Here is a 24,339-nt window from a genome sequence, read left to right on the forward strand (position 1 = left end):
CAGCGATGGAAACAAGATAAAGTGGACTAAAGATAGAGGAAACTGCGTCTTGCCCTTGCCAGTGGGCAGAGTGGTCGGTATATTACGTTGGGCGCCGCCACAACCGAACAGAAATAAATTCACGAAAAGCTTGTTCTTCTTGGGAAATTATTGCATTGCACATATTTCAATGATACCAGTTATTATACACTTATGTTTGACAACCTCCACCACCCAGTCGGTTCCCACTATTTCAACATCCAGGAGGCTAAGCAGCCATCGCAAATCACAAAAAACTTTCCAGTCGCCAAGCATTTCATTAAATTGTTTTTTAGAGTTTTATAGAGCTTTATTATTGTTACTGGTTGTTTGGTTTCTTATCTCGCCGTGTGTCGGAGGGTGACCGAGCCTGGACTTCATTCACACCGGGAGGAATGGGGAGACTGCACTGAGGTGTGAGAGACGCCTTCCAGCCTGTCAGTGGTAATGACTTGACTACACTTTAATGAGCCACGGTGACAAGAATCATTAAACTACTGCCTGCTCTCCAGAATTCATTTGGCCACTAACGACTCTGACAAACATCGAGATATGCCTTTATATATTATTTTTTTTTTAAAAAAATCAAAATCCAGACATGGTTGTAACAAATGACTTGTATTTTTTTAGAATTCATTTTAGGTAACGCATCAAGGGAATGGTGATTGGCCATGACGAGAAATCGACCACAATTGCACAATTACTTTCCTGCCACCGTGAGAGACATTATCGTAATGTAGAAACAGACATTTTCTTTGGAATGACATGCATGTTGGAGTCGAGTTTACTCTGCCTAATGAGTCGAATACACTCCTCTTATTGAATATGATGCTTCATTTTGTAATTCATTGAGACTAAACATAGCCATGTAATCCACCCCTTCCCTTACAGTAAATATTTTTTAGTTTTCCAAACTGCAAATCACACACAGAAAAAAAAAGCAATAACGAAAAGCTGTGTAGAGCTGCATTTTGCCATATGCCCCTTATACTGCAATATGCTGCTTCTAATAAAAGCTAAGTGATACGTATTTGAGAGTGTTGACAGTTGAAACAGTAATCTGAGGCCCTTTGTTGCCAGTGTGTCAGCAGGAAAGCGGGCAACATCTGGTCTCTGGGCCCTTGGTGAATTCATTAGGACTGATCATGTGGTTTTGAACAGCAACCGTATGTTTAGCTGTGTCGGTGAACATGCAAAAAGCAGCCGGGCCTTTACGTTCATTATTTGTTCCTCAGCGTTATTGTCATTAGTGAATTAACCGGTGACAAACATTTATCATTAAAAGTGACATCTCACATACGGCCCACTTTTTATTGGGTTGTGTTACAGAAATGCAATGCTGTGTTTCCGATGCATTAAACAAAAGATGCCACATTCAGCAGAAAAATATGACTCAGTGCAGCCAGAATACAGCCGCAGTACGGACATAGTACTACATCCACAGTACAGGCACGCTGCAGTCTCAGTACAGATACACTACAACCACACTACAGACACACTACAACCACAGTACAGACACACTACAACTACAGCACAGACACACTACAACCACAGTACAGACACACTACAACCACAGCACAAACACACTACAACCACACTACAGACACACTACAACCACAGCACAGACAAACTACAACCACAGTACAGACGCACTACAACCACTCTACAGTCACAATACAGACACACTTCAAGCACCGAACAGAAGTACTACAACCACGCTGCATTCACAGTACAGTCTCAGTTCAGCCACAGTACAGACATGATACGATCTAGCTCCTGCAGGCAGAGCGTCCACCTAGCAGGCGCCAGTCCGTGTGAAGATGAAGGGATAGGAGATATTGATTTGCTATTTATATTCCCTGAGCTTTTTGAATATGTGCAGGATTTTCCCACATCACACAAGCGTCTCTTTTGGGAATAATTAGAATCCAGAGCAATATTCACCGGGCTGCGCCAGAATTCAGGCCCTTAATCTATAATTGATTTTGTTGAAACTCAAAGTTCGAGATCACACACACTCCCACGCATGCAGGCACACGCACACACACGCACACACACACACACACACACACACACACAACACCGAGTGTTTCTGAGAAAGGGTGAACCCAGGAGCTTGGTGAGAATACAGAGGTATGTTTTCAACATTAAAGCACGTAAACCCATTCCAGTAGAACCTCCAAATTAAACGATTAACCAGATAATTAGCTAAATACGACCCCTTTAACCTTTTACCAGGGTCACTTTCAACTAAGGATTTCCGTACTTTCACTCAAGTATGACTTTCAAGTACTTCCTACCCCACTGATTTTACAAATTGTGGAATACTATAATGTGGGAGCGTGAGCTGCATCTATACGCGCACACACCTTGGAATAGGGGGCTCCATTTTGATTTAAATAACGTGTATCCTATCGTTTTGTGAATGAGGTGTAGGAATAAGCTCACCGTTTCGGAGCCGCTCGCCACAATATAATGTAATCCTGCGCTGTATTTAGCGCCGTGGGCGTCTCCCTCTGCCAGCACACGGCATTAAAAGATTTACCCACGTTAAAAAAAGAAAACTATAAAAAAATGAAAAATCCACGTTATTTATGCCTCATCCTGCACAGGGATTGGTCAGGTCAACGAAAGGGTTTCGGTATCGGAAAAACACCAGCGAACACGACGCTTGTAATGCGGGTTTAGTGTCACCACATGTGGCGTAGGCCTGGAACAATGTCACCTGATGCTGGCAATGCGACTGATGCTGCTGCTCCCCCCCCCCCCCCCCCCCCATTGTACGTACTGGCACTTAATGTACGCACTTATTTTATGTTGTATGTCCTCGCACTTAATGTATGCACTTATTGTATGTTGTACGTCCTGGCAATAGTACATAGCAAGGGCGTAGGAACCGGGGGGACGGGGACGGAGGGGACGTGTCCCCTCCAATATTGGAGACAGGCGCATTTGTCCCACCTAAAAATTATACCAGGGGGAGAAAAATATTTCATTTTATTTTGAAAGCGCAACACAGCGTCTTGTCACCGATTCTTATTCTAAAAAACTGGATGATTGAGCGTGCAATTAAAGAATTGATTTGATGTTTATCAGTTCATTACTGCCATTCAAAATGTGCTTTCCTTTACATTTACAAATGTATCTTTTTAGTAGAATAAAATATATTTGTGAATTTTTTCAGTGTAGTTAATTTATGACATATTTCTGTTCAAACCATTAACGGATCTGTCAGGTTTCCGATATGTGTCCCCCCCAATGTTAAACTCATTCCTACGCTCCTGGTACAATGCATTGTGTAGCATCTTCTCCTAGCTATCTTTGTTGTGTACGGGGAATAGATTAACCTAACAATTGTTAGTGCTTGGCACTTGATTGTTGTTTCTTTTTCTTCTGACAAATGTACTTATTGTAAGTCGCTTTGGATAAAAGCGTCTGGTTAATGTCCTTAATGAAAAGTTGCTGCTGAGGATTTGAGGTGTTTCATCTCATTACGCCGTAAAGGGCAGCTGTTTAAGTTCAGTGTGTCTGTCCTAAATAACTCCCTGTTAATACAGATTTTCTACTGGTTTGAGTTACAGTCACAGGGCTGTGCTGTTATCATTAGTTGATTATGGTAAGCCTTGGTTCTGTTTGATTGACGTGTGTGTAGTGTGTTGAGGGTTAATGAAGGGTGTTCTATGAATAAATAAATGACTGAAACAGGTTAAGTAAGACAGGTATGCATTATTAATAATGCGCCCATGCCATCTAATGTACGAGAATAAGAGAGGCTTTGAATAAAATAAATTCTATCAAGGGCTGAAATCACCCATAAAAAAAATTCTGAAAATTGCCCCTTGTTGCTGATAAAAATAAACCTTAAATAATCGTACATCCAAATTTAATTTATTCATTCATCTATCATCCTCCACCATCAACACAGCCTCTTTTTTCCACCGGCTCCTTGAACGATTTCATATAGTCTTTCACATCGTCTCCTCGCTGGCGGAGTCCCTCTGGCTACTTCTTTGCTCAAGGTACTCTCCTGCCTGTAATTAGCTTCTAATACAGGAGCTGTCCAATCAGATGACGAAGTCCTTAAGGTCATGTGGGTTCTCGACGCGAGTAGAAAAGGTGGCTATCGAACACCCCCAACTCCACCGCAAAGACCCATCTTACTGCCCGCGACATCCAGTATATTCAGCTTTGTGGGAATTGCGGCCGCGACAGTATTATTACTGTTACTGTTATCAACGGTATTATTTCAGGGTTTGGAAGCTGTCAGTTTAATAAATCCCGCTACTTACGGTTGGCCCCTGTATCAGACATTACAGCGTTAATTAGTTTATAAATAATCCCGCTGGCCGCCCGCTAAAACAACAAGGAGGAGAAAGAGAAGCCAGGGCAGCAGCACCGCCACCGATACCGACGCAGAACTCTGGGACCACAGGGGAACGTCCTCCTGGTTGCTCCCTATCTTGGCCAAACAGTTTCTCCCCAGCCGCTGTGCAGGAGTGGGGGGGGGGGGGGGGGGGGGGGGGGGGTAATGGTTGTTTGGGGAGCTCGTGACTCATCCCTCCTCTGTTCCCTGGGTCTCAGCGGCCACAGCTCAATGCCGCCATCTATAAAAGCTCTTCGGTGTCCAAGCTGTCCTCCACAGACACACGCACATGCAGGTGCATGCATACGCACGTGCGCGTACAGACAGGCGCATGCATAGACGTACGTACACACACACACACAAAGACTCACGTGCACGTACGTACACACGCACACACAAAGTCTCACGTGCATGTACGTACACACACACACAAAGACTCACGTGCACGTACGTACACACGCACACACAAAGTCTCACGTGCACGTATGTACACACACACACACAAAGACTCACGTGCACGTACGTACACACGCACACACAAAGTCTCACGTGCATGTACGTACACAAGCAGGCACACACATACAGGCACTCTTACGTACACACACACACACTTGCAAAGTCTTACACACACATACATACACACACACGCGCACACACAAACAAAGTCTCACATGCATGTACGTACAAACACAGGTGCACACACATAAACGCACACATACAGGCACGTATGTACATACACACACACAATCACACTTATACATATAGACACAGGCACACACAATGATGCGCACATTCACACACTCTCTCCAATAAGTACACACGCACACACACACATAAACACCACCCTTGATGGTTATTAACTGTTAAGAAACTCTGCCCCCTCCTCACCCACACACACACGCACACACAAACACACACACATACACACACACACACACACACATTCACACAGCAGAGAATTGGCTGCTGCGTTCTCAGGGTAGTTTATCAACACTCTCCTAGCTGTCTGGCGCAATACATCACAGTCATTTACAACCATCTGATGCAGCTTTTGACCATTCCCCGTCACATTAATAAAGTCACTCTAATGACCATCACCCTCCCGCCATGTTGCTGATGAGCAGCAACAAGTCAGCCCTGAATATCCCCCTGCCTTTCAGGTATACCTACTTACAAGGTACACCAATCATTTGCTATGCTGTACTTCAAAATAGTACTTCCATCCTAGCTATCTTTTTTTGTACGGGGAACGGGTTAACGATTGTTAGTGCTTGGCACTTGGTTCTATGAACATCCTTACTGTACCAACAGAGATATATTGTTTCTCTTTCTTCTGAGAAATGTACTTATTGTAAGTCACTTTGGATAGAAGCGCCTGCTTAATGCCCTAGATGTGATTTAAGTATGCATACACGTTCAACATTTATGCGTGTTGCTTTGTAGTCCTTCCAAAACAGAATTTGTCACGTACAAACTGCTTCAACACAACATGGTCCCAGTATACATTGTATAAGGAGTAAATACCGTCATACCGCCATACAGAGCATTGCGGTATGGTGGTATGATGCTTGATGTTGTTGGCTTTCCAGAGCCTACATCCCAGCAGACAATAGGTGTACACAAAGATGCTAAACAAAGCACAGATGCGTTTGTGCATGGGTAACCCTGTCTCTCTCGGGAGGTTGCCCTGGATGACTCTAAATATCATCACGCCTCATGCCTGTGGTCCCTCTGTTGTTGACTTATCGAGCCAAGGCAACAATATCTGGCAGCAGCAACACAGAACCTCAAGCAAAGACCCTCCCTGATCCTCCTGGTGTAAGCTGGCTGTTATCTGTGTGTGTTTGTGATGGGAAGGGAATACCAGAGCAGGTTGATGCACAAGAAACCCTCTGACGATTGTTGTGTTGTATATCGCTATGAGGCTTATCGCCTCATAGGATAATTGCCTTAGTCATATTTTGGCCAAATTGTGATATCTAACTTGAATCCACTCTCCTAATGCTGCTGATTCGCTCTGCATCATTGGCTATATCCTAAGCCAACCAGAGTGCTTTTTATATTCCATAAGTCATCTATTTGACTTTGGCATTTTTGATGTTAAATACAAGATGAACCTTAAAATATGACTTTAAGGCGATTATGCCATGAGGCTTACGACATGTGATTTGAACCCGCGAGCCTGCAGGTGGCTGGGCGGACTGCGGTGGTACACAACACGCTGTCGGCTGTAGGAACAAGGTCACGGCTTTACGTTGCAACAGTTCTCATTAAACAGGCGCGGTTTAAAATCCAACCCCTGCCTTCTCAGCGCAAGTGAGCTACTCAGGCTAACTGGTTTATGTTGCTGGTGATGCGTGTGTTTTGAAATGCCCTTTTCATTTATTTATTTTTTCAATTAGGTAAACAATTATGGTCTGGTAGCGGTTATGTGTGTTTCCAAGGGCAACGAGGGCCAAGCTGAGGTGAATTATTGATGATCAGTTAGCCCTGTTTGTTTGAAGAGGACCCAGAATGCTCCCTTCTCTCAGTGGTTACTGTCTCGCCACCTGACACACCTGATAAATCCTTTCGTCACTTTCAAGCACTGAGCGTATGGGGTACTTAATTGTACCCCGTAATTAATGTAAATGAAATACTCGAGGGTGAATTCCCTCAAGTGATATTCATCAGGAAAACCGTGTGAGATGATTTAACTTAATGCACATAAAAGTGTTGGTCCACACTTGGCATGGCTCCACTGTTCACTGCTTTACAATGGTTAAAGTGCTCCCTTTTACGTCCTCAGCTTCTGCCTTTCCAACATGTTGGCAAAGAGTATATAAACAGGGGTTACAATGCTGCTGAAAAGCACCAGTCGCTGATCCAATAATTTTTTTACACTCTGTACACTATGATTGCTGTCATCGGTCATCCTCTGTCATCATCCATGCCAATTTAACAGTCAAAAGCAGTGGTCTCCATTGTTAAAAGGTTTCAAACGAGGAGTGCTACGAACCCCACGGCGACCGACTCCACAACATCTCTCAATATACAAGAAAAAAAACAAATCCCATGATACAAAAACCTGCATCTTTATTTATCTATTTATCTATTAATATGCTCTTGCCTTGTTCCCTTCGAATCAGCCATGCATGGTAAGATCTATCTGGTGGCTCCCGGTCTCAGCAGCGGCCCCTGTGGGAGTGTGCTGGAAGGTCAGACCCCGTCTACACCGTGGCTGTGAGTCCTGGTCTCCCTACACGGGTCGCTCTGTCACGGTTAGCGCTGTAAGCAGGGGGGAGGCATTTATTAACATTCTAGAGTGCGAGGCGCGGGGAAAAAAAAGGAAAAGTGTGGCCTGGATGAATGCAACATTCATAAAGGAGAGGGTAGGTGGTGGTGGCTGCAGATTGGGTTGGCGTGCGGCCAGAGAGGCACACTTGTGGCTGCTGGACGGGTGCAGGGGGAGGAGTGTTGCCCCTCTCTGGGTATAAACAACCCTGGCACGTTTAAATCTGCAGATGAGCCATTTGAGGGTTTAATCTTATGAGGGATCAAGCTTTTGTTTACCGGATGTAAACGGAGATAATCAGCAGGTGAGAGGCGTTCTGGGTAAATATTTGCGGTTACTTTTTCTGGTGTTTCTCGTTGTTGCTCGAGTTAAGACCGACGTCGCCCAGTGCCCCCGGTGTCCCACGAAATAGGGCAGGAAACCCCTGGATGGAAACCCGTCCCACACGTCGAATCTCATTCCATGACGGCTCGAGGTTTTGCTCGAAATGCAGCGCTGGGAAAGTGAGAGTGCATCGGTTTATACAGTTTTTTTTTATTTGCAATGCCTCTAAATTTAAATTTTGTAAAATTATTTCAGGAAAACTGGAATGGGTTGCTGAGCAACAGTGCTTGTCAATGCCAAATCCACATCAATGGCTTTGAAAGCCATCTTCAATCATACACTGTAAATGTTATTGATTTTGGATTGGGACAGAGATAAGCGATGATCAACATATTTCACCGTTGCAGGTCAAGACGTCATGACCTCATATCTGACGGCATGTGACGTATTACGTACGACGCCGACAATTACCGCCGATCTATTTTTTGGAAATGTAGAAACAATTTGGGTTAAGGGAGAAGCAAGTGGTTGATTGAAGTAAATGTTGAACTGAATATGCAACATGCATGCGGTAAACACTGAGACTTCTAACAGCAGTGTATCGAGTGTGCTCCGTGGGTGGGATTTTTCTAAATGCCGAAATAGCGCATACCTCATTTTAATTGATTGAATTCACAGCCGTGTTCCAAGCAGGTTAAAAGAAAGGCACATCTTAACTGTTGGTTATACATACACAGAGCATAAAGAAAGCAGTGTTCCTCATGGAGGTTTGAGCTCGGAAATGTATATCAAGGGGAAAACCTGCAATGAGTTGTTTGGGAAATGTGTGAAATGTTGAAAGCTGCTGTCGGTGACAGTTGACGGTTGCAACTAGACAGAGCTGAAAGGGGCTGAAGAGAGCAGGATTTTGAAACTAAACAACCTAAACAAGAGTCCCCTCCCCCGCCCCTCTCCCTAGCAACTCTTCCCCCTCTCCCCACCCACTCTCTCCCCCCGCCATTCAGAAGTGTTGCGTTCCCGCACCTGTGATTGACAGGTAAAATGGATGCACCGAACCGATCGGAAATAAGCCGGAAGCCATCGACAACAAATGGTCTCGCACCGAGGCAGGTGCAGTCGTCTCCGAAGAGACAGCCTCAAAGAGCATTTCACTCATGGCTGACAGATGATATGACATTCCTCACAAATTATACTCCAATCGTAGCTCTTAAATCATACCCACAGTGCCTATAAGAAGGCAGTCAGGGCAGATGAGTGAAGCTGATTAGAAAAACAAATAATCGAATTCCAAGTTCCAAAATATATACCAATCATAAACTTTGCTGTTGCCTTCATCAGAACCAATTAGGGCGAACGGTGGAGGATGAAGCAGCGTGCGTGGGCGGTGTTGACTCCAACACAACCTGCTATCCACCATCGCAGCTCCAGCACTCACACGTCACAGTTTTCAGACCAGCTTTACTTCCGTCTGGATCTGAACATGGGAGCTTTCCGCGCCTGCCGCCTCAAACTTGTAAATCCTGAACCAGGGATCCCAGACTTTCTAGACTAGGTCCCGAGTGTGCAGTCGCGCCGCCAGTATTTCTGCAAGCCCCGCGATGTTCTCCAGTACAACCAGGAGGGGATTGAACCCACATCTCCCAAAGCATCCTCAGTCCACCCATCCATCTTCTGTACCCAGCAGTCAGTCGCCGAGGGAGTGAGGGGGGAGTGGAGAGGAGGGGGGGTTATCCCAGCTGACTATGGGGGAATGCAGGGAGGCACATAGGACTTCAAGGTCACACACACGCACCTTTTGCAATTAGCATGGCATGCATATATTCAGCAGCGGGAGGATGTAGCTGAAGAGCAAAACGGAGGAAGGCTATGCAGACATGCTAAATACATGCTAATTCAGCCCTGACAGGCCAATGCGTTCAACTTTCAGCACTGCTCAACTTTTCGTGCACCGCCGGTACGTTTGAGATTTTCTTGCCCTGAAGCTATTCATACTGTGGTGACTGAATATAAATATATGGATTTAGAGCCCTATACACTATATAAGTTCCCCTTCAAATCAAAGATCTTGATATCCTTTGTCCGCAAAGAAAATGGTAAGGTTCGTCATATGACTTCATTTCCAACGATCAATTGAAGTCTCAGGACAAAAGATTTTTTCCTGTCTGTATCATCGGACCAATAATTGAAACCTCTTGCCTTGTGAAACACATAATTACTTGCATTCACCGGAGCCTATATACAGGTATATATGAAAGGAAGGACATCAGTTATTCCAACAGCGGTGAGTGTCACAGTTTGGTTCCTGACACAGAAAGGTGGCAATCTGTGGCTGCTGCACTTATAGCAAAGGAGATGCTTCTACCAGTTTATGCCTGAGATCTTCTTCTTTACAAACACTAGGTTGAATCATTAGCTAACACCATGAACAGGTCCACTCCATTTGCATGTCAGTGACATGAGGTCAAGCTCTCATTATCACAATTATTTGGTGCCACAGTTACATGGTTTATAATTCACAATTTAGCCACAATTAACAACGCACAATTCACCAACCAAGCGATGGGGCTCAACAGATGGCCATGGTAAAGGATGCCATCGACACTTCCACAGTATCAGATTTGACTGATACTGTGGAAGTGTCGATGTTCACATTGTGGCACTTCACTTTACTTATAGGTGGCATAAAACGAAGATAAACATCAAAGGCTAGTCGTTAGCTAGCAGTCCTTTCAATGAATGCTAGGGTTGTTTTCCCCTATGCAGGAATAATTTATTCATCTGCAGTGCCCTCCCTTCCTCATAGCACCTCACACTAGCCCATAGATTCACAGTCAGGCATATTTTCCCTTTGCAGTCGTTTCACCTGGCTCCCAATGTTTAACAGTGCAACCAAGTGAAGTGAAAGTTTATCTTTGTTGTGACACTTCTACTCCCATCGTCATTCATCGAGCTCCAAGTAAGCAGTCTGGACAGAAGTTTGAGGCCACAGAAGAATAACGTCACGGATGCACCACTCTGGCTATTCGATTAGCCTGCAATTATGGATTACAGCAGAGTAGAAAAGGCCTTGGCTATTTTTCTTTGTTATTGAAGTTAATGTTGAGACCTCGATGTCAGTTTCATAAAAATAAAAAACTATTCTAATCGTCAGTCTGTTGTTTAACCACCTATATCTATGCAGGAGTTCCCAGTAAAACACAAAGAAAGCGTGCTTGTACACAATACTTTATCAAAGATTTACATATAAAATACATTTTTCCTTCACGAGAAATCTGAGCTTATTTTGTATTTTTTTACTTGTTTGTCACTTTTACCTTGTCATCGTTTTTTTTGCTTCATATTTTAATACCGTAAAGCCTTCAACTACTTGAAGACAGAGTTCGAGCATAAAGAAAGCACAGTACATCAAACGCTTTTAGTTTAGGCTTACAATGCAATACACACAGTTGAAAAATAGACTCTAGCCTGGTGGCCTCTTTAGGTTGTTTTTTTTGTGTAGTTTCTTCCATAATTAGCAAAAATACACATCAACTCAACTAACTGGGGGGGTAAATGTTTCAACAAAGTCACAAGTGATTCTGTAATCGGCACCATGGCCAATGGTGCAGATTACACCGTTGGTCCGTTTCGGTACGTCCCTGCTCCTCACTCTGCAATGTCACAACAAGTGTGTGTGCCACGGAGCCTGAACCGAGACCCAGGTCTACTGTGTACCGGAGACGTCCGTCTCGCCCTTCACCTCACCCCCGCCCTCAACCTCCAGCCCTTGTGCCCTTCCCATCCCCCTGAGGCTGCTGCTGCCGCACGTCCAATCAGACGTCGCCTCATCGTCCGGCGCCGCGCCCCGCCGTCATGTGTGCTCACACGTGGTGGTCACCTCGGGCAGAGGCGTCTGGTCCTGCATCACCACCTGGGGCAGGGACGGGGACGGGTGGCGGGCGTGGTGGGAGGCGGCCGCCGAGTTCTTCTGCAGCTCCACCCCGAAGGCGGGGGGCGCGCTGAGCATCTGTCTCCGGTACTGCACGAAGCTGCAGGTCTTCAGTATGATGGCCAGCACGTTCTTCCCGATCAGGATCCCCGAGACGCGGGCGTCCCGGTACAGCAGCATGTTCCCGCCGCGGATGAACAGCGTGATGACGTTGATGGTGACCAGGCTCAGGATGGGGTACAGCAGCATCTTGTGCGGCACGATGTTGATGCCCTGCATGCTGATCTCGCTCAGGGACACGCAGGGAAGCACCAGCAGCAGGATGTAGCAGTAGAAGAACATCAGGCCCTCGGCCCACAGGGGCAGGCCCTTCTTCTGGGGCTCCCACAGGTTGGCCTGGATGTCCAGGATGTCCAGCAGGTCCACCACCACCCAGAACAGGCGGTTGCGGATCTCCTCCCGCTTCTTGAAGTTCCGCACGTACTCCATGTGGTCGATGGCCACCAGCACCACGAACAGCACGGGGATGCAGATGGACAGCAGAAGGGTCAGCGCCTTCCGGGCCAGCGCGTCCAGGCTCTTCCGGTCCGCCTTGTAGTTCTGGTACACAAAGTACACCTTGATCTCCAGCACGAAGATGTAGAGGAACCAGAGCACCATGGCGTAGCCGCGCTTGGCGGTGCGCACCTCGGCGCCCACCCACACGGCCACGTAGCGCAGCACGATCAGGAAGCAGATGTCCCCCACGATCACCATGATGCAGATGCCGATCTTGCGCGGCCCGTGGTTCTGCTCTACCAGGTAGGCGTCGATCAGGGCCATGCTGCTCATGATCAGGAAGGTGGAGAGGCACACGTGGGGCTTGTTGGTGGGGGGCGGCGGGACCATGCTTGCGTGGGGAAGCGAGGGGGGTTGGTGGGTGGGGGGCGTGGGGAGAAGGGGCGTGGGGAGGAGGGGGGGGTGGGGGGCGGGGAGGGAGCTGAGCTCGGTGTTTTTGTTGTTGACCAAGGTCAGAGTGTGTCGTTTGTCCGGCGGGGGGCTGATCCGTTAGTGGTGTGCGACAGTGGTGGTCCTCCCCATTACTCCTGCCTTGGCTGGTTTTCAAGTCGCACTAATGGGATTCACACAGATCACTTCAATCAATCTCAGCTCGCGACGAAGCCACCTGCTGAGCAGACAGGAACTCTGATTTAGTTCGGATAATTCAACAGCACAGCACAACGTCCTATATCTAACAGGGATTTAATGATTTGCGACGTGTCACATGCCATCGCTGGATCAGTCACTTTACTGACAAATTCAACACTGCAGATTATTTTACTCCCAAAGCCAATTATGTTTTCTGGTCTCTTTTTCTTAAAACGATTGTTTTCATTCTAGCTCGTGATTTGTCGATGAAAGGGACAAAATTAGGGGCTGGATACTCACTTGTGTCCCTCTTTGTACTTGATCCTAAAGACGGTGAGCGAGGAGAGATCATCCATGAGACTGCGGTGGGAAATCACAAAGCCCATCTGTAATCCATGGCACAGGAAGAGAGAGAAGCCGGCAGATCCTCTCCTCTCTGACACACGTAAATCCAGCCGGGGAAAAAAAAGAATTCCTTCATGCTAAAGTGGAATGCAAAAAAGAAATCGCCCCCAAAAATATAATCCACTTACTTCTCGGAGATGATTCAGAGCAAGGGTATTAACGGATAGAGGTTACTGGGTGTTGTGCTTACGAAGCGGTCTTAAACCCCAACTCCGTGTCCGCCAAGTGCTAAAGTTATTTTAAGGAGGGCGAAAGAAAATCTCTGCATTCGGTCCCGCAGAGGATCAGACCGAGGTATTCCTACGGAGAAGTTTTCCCCTCCGTCTTCAGATATCCATCAGCAGGGAAATGCAGCATTTGTCGTTCCGTACTTTTCTCTCCGCTCTGTGTGGGTCTGTGGATTTAAACCTCTGTCGCTGTTTGTGTGTGTGTGTGTGTGTGTGAGTGTGTGTGTGTGTGCGGTGTGAAAGCTTGTGTCCGTCAGTGTTTAAGTTGTGTACTCTCATGTGCCATTAGAAAAAAAAACGAAACAATAACGAGCACGTGTGTGTGTGTTTATCGCATGCGTAACGCGAGTGTGTGCGTGCGTGTCTGTTTGCGTGTGTGTGTGCGCAAGTGCGTGTGAAGGTTTCAGCTGTCTCCTTGGATCGGTGTAAAAGGCTGCCCCCGTTGTGAAATCATCGCTGTAGCGTTATTCCACCTCTCTCTCTCTCTCTCTCTCTCTCTCTCTCTCTCGCTCTCTCTCTCTCTCTCTCTCCTCCCTGGCTCTCTCTCTCTCTCTCTCTCTCTCTCTCTCTCTCTCTCTCTCTCTCTCTCGCTCTCTCTCTCTCTCTCTCTCTCTCTCTCTCTCTCTCTCTCTCTCCTCCCTGGCTCTCTCTCTCTCTCTCTCTCTCTCCCTCTCTCTCTCTCCCTCTCCCTCTCCTCCCTGGTACTCTCTCTCTCTCCCCTCCCTGGGTCTCCTCTCAGGAGCCCCTGCCAGCGGCGGTAGGTACAGCGGCGGCACTGGTCACTCCTGCGTCTCCTCCTAACATGGTGTGCCAGAACCCGGAGCCCCCGCTCCGAGAGGCTCCGCTCTCTCCCCTCTCTCCCCTCACTCCGTCTCCGTCTCTCCCTCCGCTGCTGCACCCGCAGCCAAGTCACAGGTCCTCCGCTCTTGGCGCTTCAGGCAGCAGACTCTCTCCGGATCGGGGCTGCTTCTGTCTTCTCCTCTCTTCCTGCTCTGGCTCTCTCCTCTCTCTCGGGCTCACTCCCTGCTACCTGCTCCCTGCTCCCTGCTCCCTGTGTCTCTGCTCCTCTCTCTCTCCCCTCTGCCGCTGAAGTGAAGGCACTCGCTGTTGGTGACGCTCAGTCGACCACAGCTGCAGAGGGAGGGAGAGAGAGCGGGAGAGGAGAGGGGGGAGAGAGAGGAGAGAGAGAGAGGAAAGAGGAGAGAGAGAGGGGGAGGGAGAGCGAGAGAGAGGGGAGAGAGAGGAGAAAGAGGGGAGAGAGAGAGGGGGAGAGAGAGAGGGGAGAGAGAGAGCGAGAGGGAGGGGAGAGAGAGGAGAAAGAGGGGAGAGAGAGAGGGTGAGAGGGGAGAGCGAGAGAGGGGGGGGGGGGGTTTGAGAGGTACTTATCCAGATGATGGGGGAGGAAGGGGAATGGAGGGAGCCAGGAGGAAAAGCAACCAGCCTTTCACTGCTTAGAAAAGAAGAGCGACTTCTCTTCCCCGCTTTCTCCTGTACTACCTCCTGCATGTGCCTGTTTGTGGCCTTTGCTGCGTTCAGTGGTTGCCTGCTAATTCCCCTCTGTGAGTTGCGGGCTGTTTGCTCCCCACCAACCAGTCTCCACCCCTCCTCGCCTCCTGCAGGGTGAAGCCTGTGAAACATGCCCTCAGTCTCCTGCTTCTCCTCCTTCTCCTCCCAGTAGTGGAGATGTTTTGGCGTTGGAGTTGAAAAATCAAGACACATGAAATAATAAAACAGTCAATAATTAACCGGGGGGGGCGGGGGGGGGGGGAGGGAGTAAAGCGTGTCTCCCAGCAGGCTGTCTGTCTCCCAGCAGTCTGTCTGCGGTTGAGCTGGAGCTTAGGGAGGGAGACAGCGCTACAACAGCTGCCTCTGACAGGAGAGCCTTCTGGATCGATCCACAGAGGTGGCGGAGCGCTGCTGGAGATCAGGGACCGAGGTGGGAGGGAGAACCGGGGAGGGGGAAGGGGGGGAGACCAGGGACCCAGCAGGGAGGGATGGGGAGGGGGGGGGGGGGGGGACCAGAGATGTGGGGGGGTTAAGAGTGAGACGGAGAGAAAAAGGGAGAGAGCAACAGAGTAACATGAACGAATTAGCCCAGAAAACCCGCTGTTACGGGGTGGGAGGGGGGGAGAAGGGGGGTTGGAGGCTGTGTGTTCCTCTCCTGAGTGATGTGTTAATTCCTGAAATGGAAATGGAGGATTTATTCAGATGTTTGTATTGACGGAAAGAAAACAAACCGCCGACAGGGAGGGGGGAGGGGAAAATGCACATTGTCTACCCCTCCGGGTGTGGGCTAATTACCCCTAATCCATTTCCCCTTCGCACCAAACAGGTCGTGGATCGTCTCCATTGTGGGTTTTACCTTTTTTTCCAACCACAGGTCATTTGAATACAAATGTATTATTTTTAATTGAATGGTTATTCTATTCAGTCGATTTGGCCTTTTCTGACACCTTCAACAGATTAGGTTGTTGTTGGAGGTGGAGCTGTCGATCGCTGACAGCTGCCATCATGGATGCCTGACGCCTTCAGGTGACTGTCCTCCTCTCAGAAGGAGGCACAATGTCTCGGTGTGGGGGAGAGGGACGTGAAAGGGAGGGAAAGTTGTTGCCTGTGTGTTCTCTGCCTCTATGATATCGCCTCCTTATTGACGCTTTCCACAATATTTACGGGCCCCTAATTAAAAGAGAAATTATGATGCACAGTCTCAATGACGGCATCAGTAAAATTGTGATTCCCTACCAGAACACCCATATTTCACAGAGCTTGATTTGCGGCATTTTTATGATGTCGGATACAGGTCTCCAGCGGAATGCAGTTTGTCCCGAAAGACAGTTATAAACATTGTGAACCGTAGCCGGGTCCTATTTAAATATCAGCTGGGAGAGGAAGAGGAAAATGTGGGTTGGTGGTTTGCGAGGCGTGACTAAGGCATTGCCTATTGAATTTCTAGTCATGTATTCCCTTCAAAGGTTCCCCAAATGCTGCTCTCAACACACACAACCTTATCTGCTCCTTGCATCAGTTTCTCATATACATATGGAAGTCCCGGGGAGCTTGTTGCAACACAGACAAGGCACATCGGAAGGAGCAGTGGCAGGAAAACTTCTTCCTAATCACCCCCTGAAATCAGGAAGGGTGCATTAATACGGATCTATACGTCCTTCCATACGCTCCAGACCCCATGAGGCATCTAGAGTATTTATTATTGATGTTCTTATTTACATGCCCTTCATGATGTACTATCTAGCCTAAGACAGGGGTAACATAACCAGAACTTCCACTTCCAGTTGAGTTTGGATCTGGAGCGAACCTGTGTGTCTGTCCCATTTGATTTTAACGTTTTTTTTTATTTTGGATTCAGTGAATGTTTTAAGATAACTATATAATGTTAGCATAAAAACACGGTTAATTGTTTTAAAGCTGGTTTTAAACATTGTTCATCCAGTCTTCATTTCTTACATAGAAATCATACACAGGCATACACTCGACGACCGATGTACCAAAGCTAAAGCTGTAGTCTGTGTCATACAAGGTAAGGACCACAGTTACAACATAAGTTTCCTCTGGAGTCGGTTGCCGTCGAATTTCATGATGAAATCATCAGGAGAGCTTACCGCAAGGCCAACTCACTGTGAAACCGCTTCTTATTACTTCAACCTCATCCTTCCCCCCCCCCTCGCTGCCTTCTCACTGTCCCCCACACCTTTGTCCTTGGCCCCCCAGGTGAGGGCCCCTGGCAGGCCATGCTCACACTGTTTTCAGCACTTGAACACCACATTCAACCATGTAGAGCCACTCCACATCCTATTGTATTAAGGAATGGGGAATTGAATATCCTCTGATGCAGGAGACTGCACAAACAACCCAATTCAGGCTGTTATGAAATGTAGCATTAGGGAAAGCAGTGGTGTGTTTCGTAGAATTTGTCTTCCGTGTTTCTTTATTTTGGTTGCTTTTCAGATTTGTACAGAGCCACTATTGTGGAATGCCCTTCACAGCAACCCTCTCATTATGAAGCTAAAGGTTAAGGTAGGCAATAGAAGTTGTATTTAAAAAAAGAGTTCTTGATAAATGGAAGTAATGGGTCACATTTTGAATTGTGAAAAGATGTGAATTATTTGGTTTGAGGCTGCATGGTAAGCTCCGATCCTACATCACAAAACAGACAGCCGTGCACAAAAAAAACGCTGAGATGCTGGAGTTGGATTTTCCTGCTTCCTGTAGGAGGACAAATAATGGGGCAAAAATAATAACTGCCTTAGTTTAGCGGCACTGTTAACTCTCACAATCGTGAGCTTTGTTTGTTACTGTGTTGTTTAATTATTAGGTTTTAGAGTCTGCAGGTTTTCTGTGCATTTTGTATGGAATTAAATAAGTGTGGTTTTGTTTGTCTTTTTCAGTACTGTTTTTGATATTGTACTAGTTCTTGTTAGGAATACTAAAAGATGGAAGAAACTGGGGATATTGTGAGTTAATTTATGATTATTTCTATAAAAGGTCAGAGCAGGGCCATAATATCTAGCCCCGGTAGTGAAAATAACTATCTCTGTGCCTGTGCGCGTGAAGAAGCTGATTCAATTATTTCAGGTCTCCGTCGCTGCTGACGGTCTAGAGTCAGAGCGTCTGCATCATTAATTTCTCTGTGTTGTTCCATAACCGAGATGATAAAGAAAAACCTACTAATTAGAATCGCCACCAGAGTCATCAACATATTTTGCATTCAAACGGGCTGACATTTCAAGCATATGTCTCAACAGCCACTACGTCGCAATTTACAGAAGACCACAACAACAACTCAAACAAAACACAAACATAAACTAATGGCATCAGATGGGCACAGCAGCGGACGGTGTCAGCGGCTGGTGAATAGATGGGGGTATTTACATCACCCAAGACAATTTGTACATGAAGCATAACAGCGGAAATAGGACACATAAATCACATTAGCAGTAGCCCTGCGACTATCGATTACCCGCAGGGAAACAAATGGGGGCATTAAAGCTTCCCATCCTTAAATATTCCCATCAGGAGTGGTACTGATGGGGGGATGGGAAGAGCTCCCCATCTCCCCTGGGACCAAGGGGGGGGTGGATTGGGAGGGGAGGGGTGGGTTTGAGAACCAGTGTGTCTGTCTGTATTTGGGGGAGAGATGTGCAGGTAGGGGAGAGAGGAACGGAGGTGATATATCATTGTAAAGTATACCTCATTCAAAACAGTACTGTTGTCGCTGCTGTTGTCGCTTATACAGTGGGGCAAAAAAGTATTTAGTCAGCCACCAATTGTGCAAGTTCTCCCACTTAAAAAGACGAGAGAGGCCTGCAATTTTCATCATAGGTAAACCTCAAAATCCAGAAAATCACATTGTCTGATTTTTTAAGAATTTATTTGCAAATTATGGTGGAAAATAAGTATTTGGTCACCTACAAACCAGCAAGATTTCTGGCTGTAACAGACCTGTAACGTCTTCTTCTTTAAGAGGCTGTTTACCTGTATTAATGGCACATGTTTGAACTCCTTATCAGTATAAAAGACACCTGTCCACAACCTCAAACAGTCACACTCCAAACTCCACTATGGCCAAGACCAAAGAGCTGTCAAAGGACACCAGAAACACAATTGTAGACCTGCACCAGGCTGGGAAGTCTGAATCTGCAATAGGTAAGCAGCTTGGTGTGAAGAAATCAACTGTGGGAGCAATTATTAGGAAATGGAATACATACAAGACCACTGATAATCTCCCTCGATCTGGGGCTCCACGCAAGATCTCACCCTGTGGGGTCAAAATGATCACAAGAACGGTGAACAAAAATCCCAGAACCACACGGGGGGACCTAGTCAATGACCTCCAGAGAGCTGGGACCAAAGTAACAAAGGCTACCATCACTAACACACTACGCCGCCAGGGACTCAAATCCTGCAGTGCCAGACGTGTCCCCCTGCTAAAGCCAGTGCATGTCCGGGCCCGTTTGAAGTTTGCTAGAGAGCATTTGGATGATCCAGAACAGGATTGGGAGAATGTCATATGGTCAGATGAAACCAAAATATAACTTTTTGGTAAAAACTCAACTCGTCGTGTTTGGAGGAGAAAGAATGCTGAGTTGCATCCAAAGAACACCATACCTACAGTGAAGCATGGGGGTGGAAACATCATGCTTTGGGGCTGTTTTTCTGCCAAAGGACCAGGACGTCTGATCCGTGTGACGGAAAGAATGAATGGGGCCATGTATCGTGAGATTTTGAGTGAAAACCTCCTTCCATCAGCAAGGGCACTGAAGATGAAACGTGGCTGGATCTTTCGGCATGACAATGACCCCAAACACACCGCCCGGGCAACGAAGGAGTGGCTTCGTAAGAAGCATTTCAAGGTCCTGGAGTGGCCTAGCCAGTCTCCAGATCTCAACCCCGTAGAAAATCTTTGGAGGGAGTTGAAAGTCTGTGTTGCCCAGCGAAGGCCCCAAAACATCACTGCTCTAGAGGAGATCTGCATGGAGGAATGGGCCAAAATACCAGCAGCAGTGTGTGAAAACCTTGTAAAGACTTACAGAAAACATTTGACCTCTGTCATTGCCAACAAAGGGCATGTAACAAAGTATTGAGATGACCTTTTGTTATTGACCAAATACTTATTTTCCACCATAATTTGCAAATAAATTCTTTAAAAATCAGACAATGTGATTTTTTCTAGATTTTTTTCATTTTGTCTCTCATAGCTGAGGTATACCTATGATGAAAATGACAGGCCTCTCTCATCTTTTTAAGTGGGAGAACTTGCACAATTGGTGGCTGACTAAATACTTTTTTGCCCCACTGTATATGGTTCTAGAGGTTGCTAATGGAAAAAATATTAAAGGAAGTCAAGGGCCAAATTTGTTGCCTATCTAAAAATTAAGATAGGTGTTGATTTGATAGTACGTTATATCATTAGCGTAAGACTTATACACCAAAGTATGTTTAAAAACCTCAATAACAGGAGTGCAATACTCACACAATTGAAGAAAACATCTTCGAGGTAAATACATTCCACTTCTGACAGTCAACATGGATGAGAACTCATGTCCGCCTGGTACTCTCAGGTAGTTTCTGAGGAATAATGAGGTCTGGATGTTTTGAAGCAAGCCTCGGCAGGCTTTAAGGGGCTCCTCTGGGTTTTAATGTTGTTGAAAATATCGGCTTTAGCTCCCTGCGTGGGAAAATACATTTTGACGGAACACACGTGAATGATAATCCACAGGGGTTCCACTGTGCACATCGCCTTCTGAGACGCACAGAAAACCGTTGAAACAGACGACTTGTTTCACATGAGTAATTTCACATCACTTTTGCCAAACATTTTTCAAAAGATTTGTTGATCATTTAAGGGTAAAACTGAATGATAGTTAGTTTAAAACATTCAAAGTTAAATTCTTTGTGAGGGACTGTGCATTTCCTGACAAAAGTACACTTTATTTGTTGCTGTATTGAGTAATTATTAGGTTGTTGAATCTGCAGGTTTTCTGTGCACTTTGCATCGAATTAAATAAGTGTGGTTTCGTTTCGATCTCTTTCAGAACTGTTTGTGATATTTTAGTGATCAAATGGACGACTCGTTTGACATCGGTTCAATTCATCCAACTAAAAATGTGTTAAAAGCTCAGAGAATAATTTAAAGGTAAATGTGTATGATGATTATTTTTAACAATTCAAAGTTAAACTCTTTGTGAGGGACTGTGCATGTCCTTGTTTCTTAAAACGGGGGTGCTATTTGCTATATGCTATTTCTCTGATAGCCATGCCGCCCCCTATTCTGTAGCGCATTAACAGGTACATTTACACTTTTTCTTGCACTTTCTAAAACTTCCAGGAACCCTTCATTAGATGGTGAGGACTCCGGCAGAACATTGCAATCTCACCTTGTATTCTCGATGACATAATAATTACACTGTACTCTGGCACTCATCTCCACCAGCTTGACACTGTATTTCTTCCGCTGATTAAAAAAAAAAAAGGAGCTATTTCTGACCACAACTTCTCTTGGAACCACAAATTCTCTTTCCCATTAATTATAATAATATGATAGAGCAGGCCTCATCAAGCAGCATGTATTACTGAAATGGCTTTTGCTAACAGCTCTGGACAGGGCTCAAACACTGACTGTTTTAACAGCCCGCGCAATCAAGCACCGCGCCAAATCATTTTGGACTGTTAATATAAAACATTACAATGGCTGTAAAACGGCGCCAGCCCCTCGGCCCGCCCGTCCGTCCATCCGTCCGTTCGTCCGTCCGTCTGTCCTTTTGACGGACGGACGAGTCCTTTTGATTAAAAGCGATGTTTTGGTTCACCCTGGTGAATCCCTATTTCTTTATAAATGTATTATTCATTCGTTCTTTATTTACAAACCATCTAAGCGGAGGAAACCCTTGACAAGTCCTCTGTTTGCACATGTCCTCTTAGCCTTCCCCCGGTCTCTATGTGAGGCTGATTAATTGAACACAGGGCCAAGATGGGGTGTACGTATGCTTTTCCCCCCGGAGGATCTCAGTCCCTGATGGCTTTAATGCAACCGCCCTGAATGCAGAGTAACAAAGGAAACAGCCACCTTTTGTTAATCAACAGCATCTTGAGGCTCTGAGTGGGGCGTAATGCTGTGTAGTGAGTCAACAGGCAACAGGCAGCAGGACGTTCACATCTTTATGCAGAACGTGGGGGTGTGGAAACGTTGACATTTTACTTCAGCCATGTTAATTCAGCCAGAAAATGCATGACAAATGTGTTATATGAATATAAATAAATGAATACATATCCAGTAGTGGTGTGGAAAAACAATGACGCACAAAAACACACAACACAAGGATGAATATATCCCTTCTACAGTCAGTTGTTTACTTCTTATTTTGTGACTATAGGAACCGATTTTTCAAGATGATCATCTCGCTGGATTCAAATAGGTAAAATGAGTTGTTTGTTTCCCAATATTTTTAAGCTTTTTTAAAAGTCAGCACAAAATGTCAGCTCAAAATGTCAATGTAGGTAAGTGACACAGAGACTAAATCAATTATAAAGGGGAATAGCAACACTATTATTATACTGGAGGGTGGTTGGGTTTGGAATACATTCTCTCCACCAGTCACTAAACTACTATTAATAAGCCAGCGGGGTCCATTATGTAAGGCCGAATAATTCTGTCTGAAAATGTGGAGCCGTATTTCATACATTTAGTCACATATATTGGATGCAAATCTACCATGTCGAGCGTTTATAAGTCTCTTCTTCTATCCTAACAATGTTCAAGGACATAAATATCTCTGGATCCTCTTCATTTAAGAGGAGCGGCGGCGCTGTATATAGCCCCATTATAAGTAATGACGCTTACAGCAAACCAAACATGGCTCTGTGCACATCTGTACATATTCCATGCTGTACCGCTCAAGCAGTAACGTTGACCATCGGTTGGACTGCGGTAGGACAGAGACCAGTGGCTCTAGTTGGTGTTCTCTGGGTGTACGGCTGAATTAGAGGTTGTTTGTGGGGAGGGCGGCGGGGACAAAGACAAAGAGGTTAAACCTGATGAGATAAGATAAACGCAATTGATCCCGAAGGTAAAATGTGTCTTTGCCTTTACGGCGCCACAGAGTGGCAGTGCTTTGGTTTTATTCGCTGCTACGCTCTCTAAAAGAGTGGTTTAGTGGCTTAAATGTCAGACAGTGTTTGGCCATCATCCTTAGGGCCCTGATTCAATTTGTAAAATAAAATCCACTGATCCAGGGTCAGGTGGAAAACAAAATCCATGTGGAATTGTTTTAAGCTCTTTTTTTTTCAATTGAAATATCGACCAAGTTTCTGAAACGGGTGAACTTATAACCCGAGCCTGAACGTATAGATAAAATGAATTGCCTTTATATCTTTAAACAGAATGAAGGCTGAAGCCACTCAGGGCAGCAATGGGTTTTTTTTCTGTCCAATGTACCATGAATGGACGTTAGAACTTATCGACCTCTGGCACCAAGCACAGAAACCTTTTCATAAGGTGCCCAGATATAAGCCACTTTCAATATTAACGAATGTGTGTCCTCTGCTTCTGAAGTAGACCCACCACCTGAACACATTCCCATTCAAATATTCCCTTAGGCCCTTTTGTTTATGGTTATGGTTGATATAATATGGTTATAGGTTGATAATTATCAGCATTGAGGACACCAAGAAGTTGGCAATAAACGACACAACATTGAGGACGATTTACCTCAGGACACACTACAGCTCATGAGTGTCCCTGAGAGATCATGCATTTTAATAGCCGCGGAGGTTTGAAAATACTCTGGTTATTATTCACAGGGGGTCTGGTTATAGAGGGAAGCTGTTACTCATTCCTTATTCCTTACTCATTTCCCCTGCCCAACCTGCATCCTGTAACGGCAGAACCAAACTAAAATAACATCAACCGCGAACTGCACCCTAAGGTGGGCTCGTCTGCAAGATGAAAAGGACAGAGTTGGTGAGCACAAGGCTTACCTGCTGTCTATAACCCTGGTTCTGGTTCAGTCAGCATCTCCCTGGAAGGGGGAACTCCCCGCCATGTCTTTGGGTCAGGGGGCTAGGCCTATCCTTCTGAGACGCTGAGCTGGACCATCTTCAGCATGCCCGCACTGTCCACAGAGACGTACATCACCCTAATGTGGGGTTGGTCCTGCGC

The 24,339-nt window shown here is 46.0% G+C and overlaps 1 protein-coding gene across 1 annotated transcript; it reads right to left on the reverse strand.

Annotated features, from left to right (window-relative positions):
- Positions 1 to 11,829: 11,829 nt before the first annotated feature.
- Positions 11,830 to 12,795, reverse strand: LOC307071865 (transmembrane protein 121; the record flags this gene model as incomplete). Its single annotated transcript, XM_079730985.1, has 1 exon — positions 11,830 to 12,795. One exon carries the CDS (start codon positions 12,793 to 12,795, stop codon positions 11,830 to 11,832), a length of 966 nt encoding a protein of 321 aa, XP_079587111.1.
- Positions 12,796 to 24,339: the final 11,544 nt, after the last annotated feature.

Source organism: Pollachius pollachius, assembly GCF_949987615.1.
Source record: "Pollachius pollachius genome assembly, chromosome: 2".
NCBI classification, from domain to species: domain Eukaryota; kingdom Metazoa; phylum Chordata; class Actinopteri; order Gadiformes; family Gadidae; genus Pollachius; species Pollachius pollachius.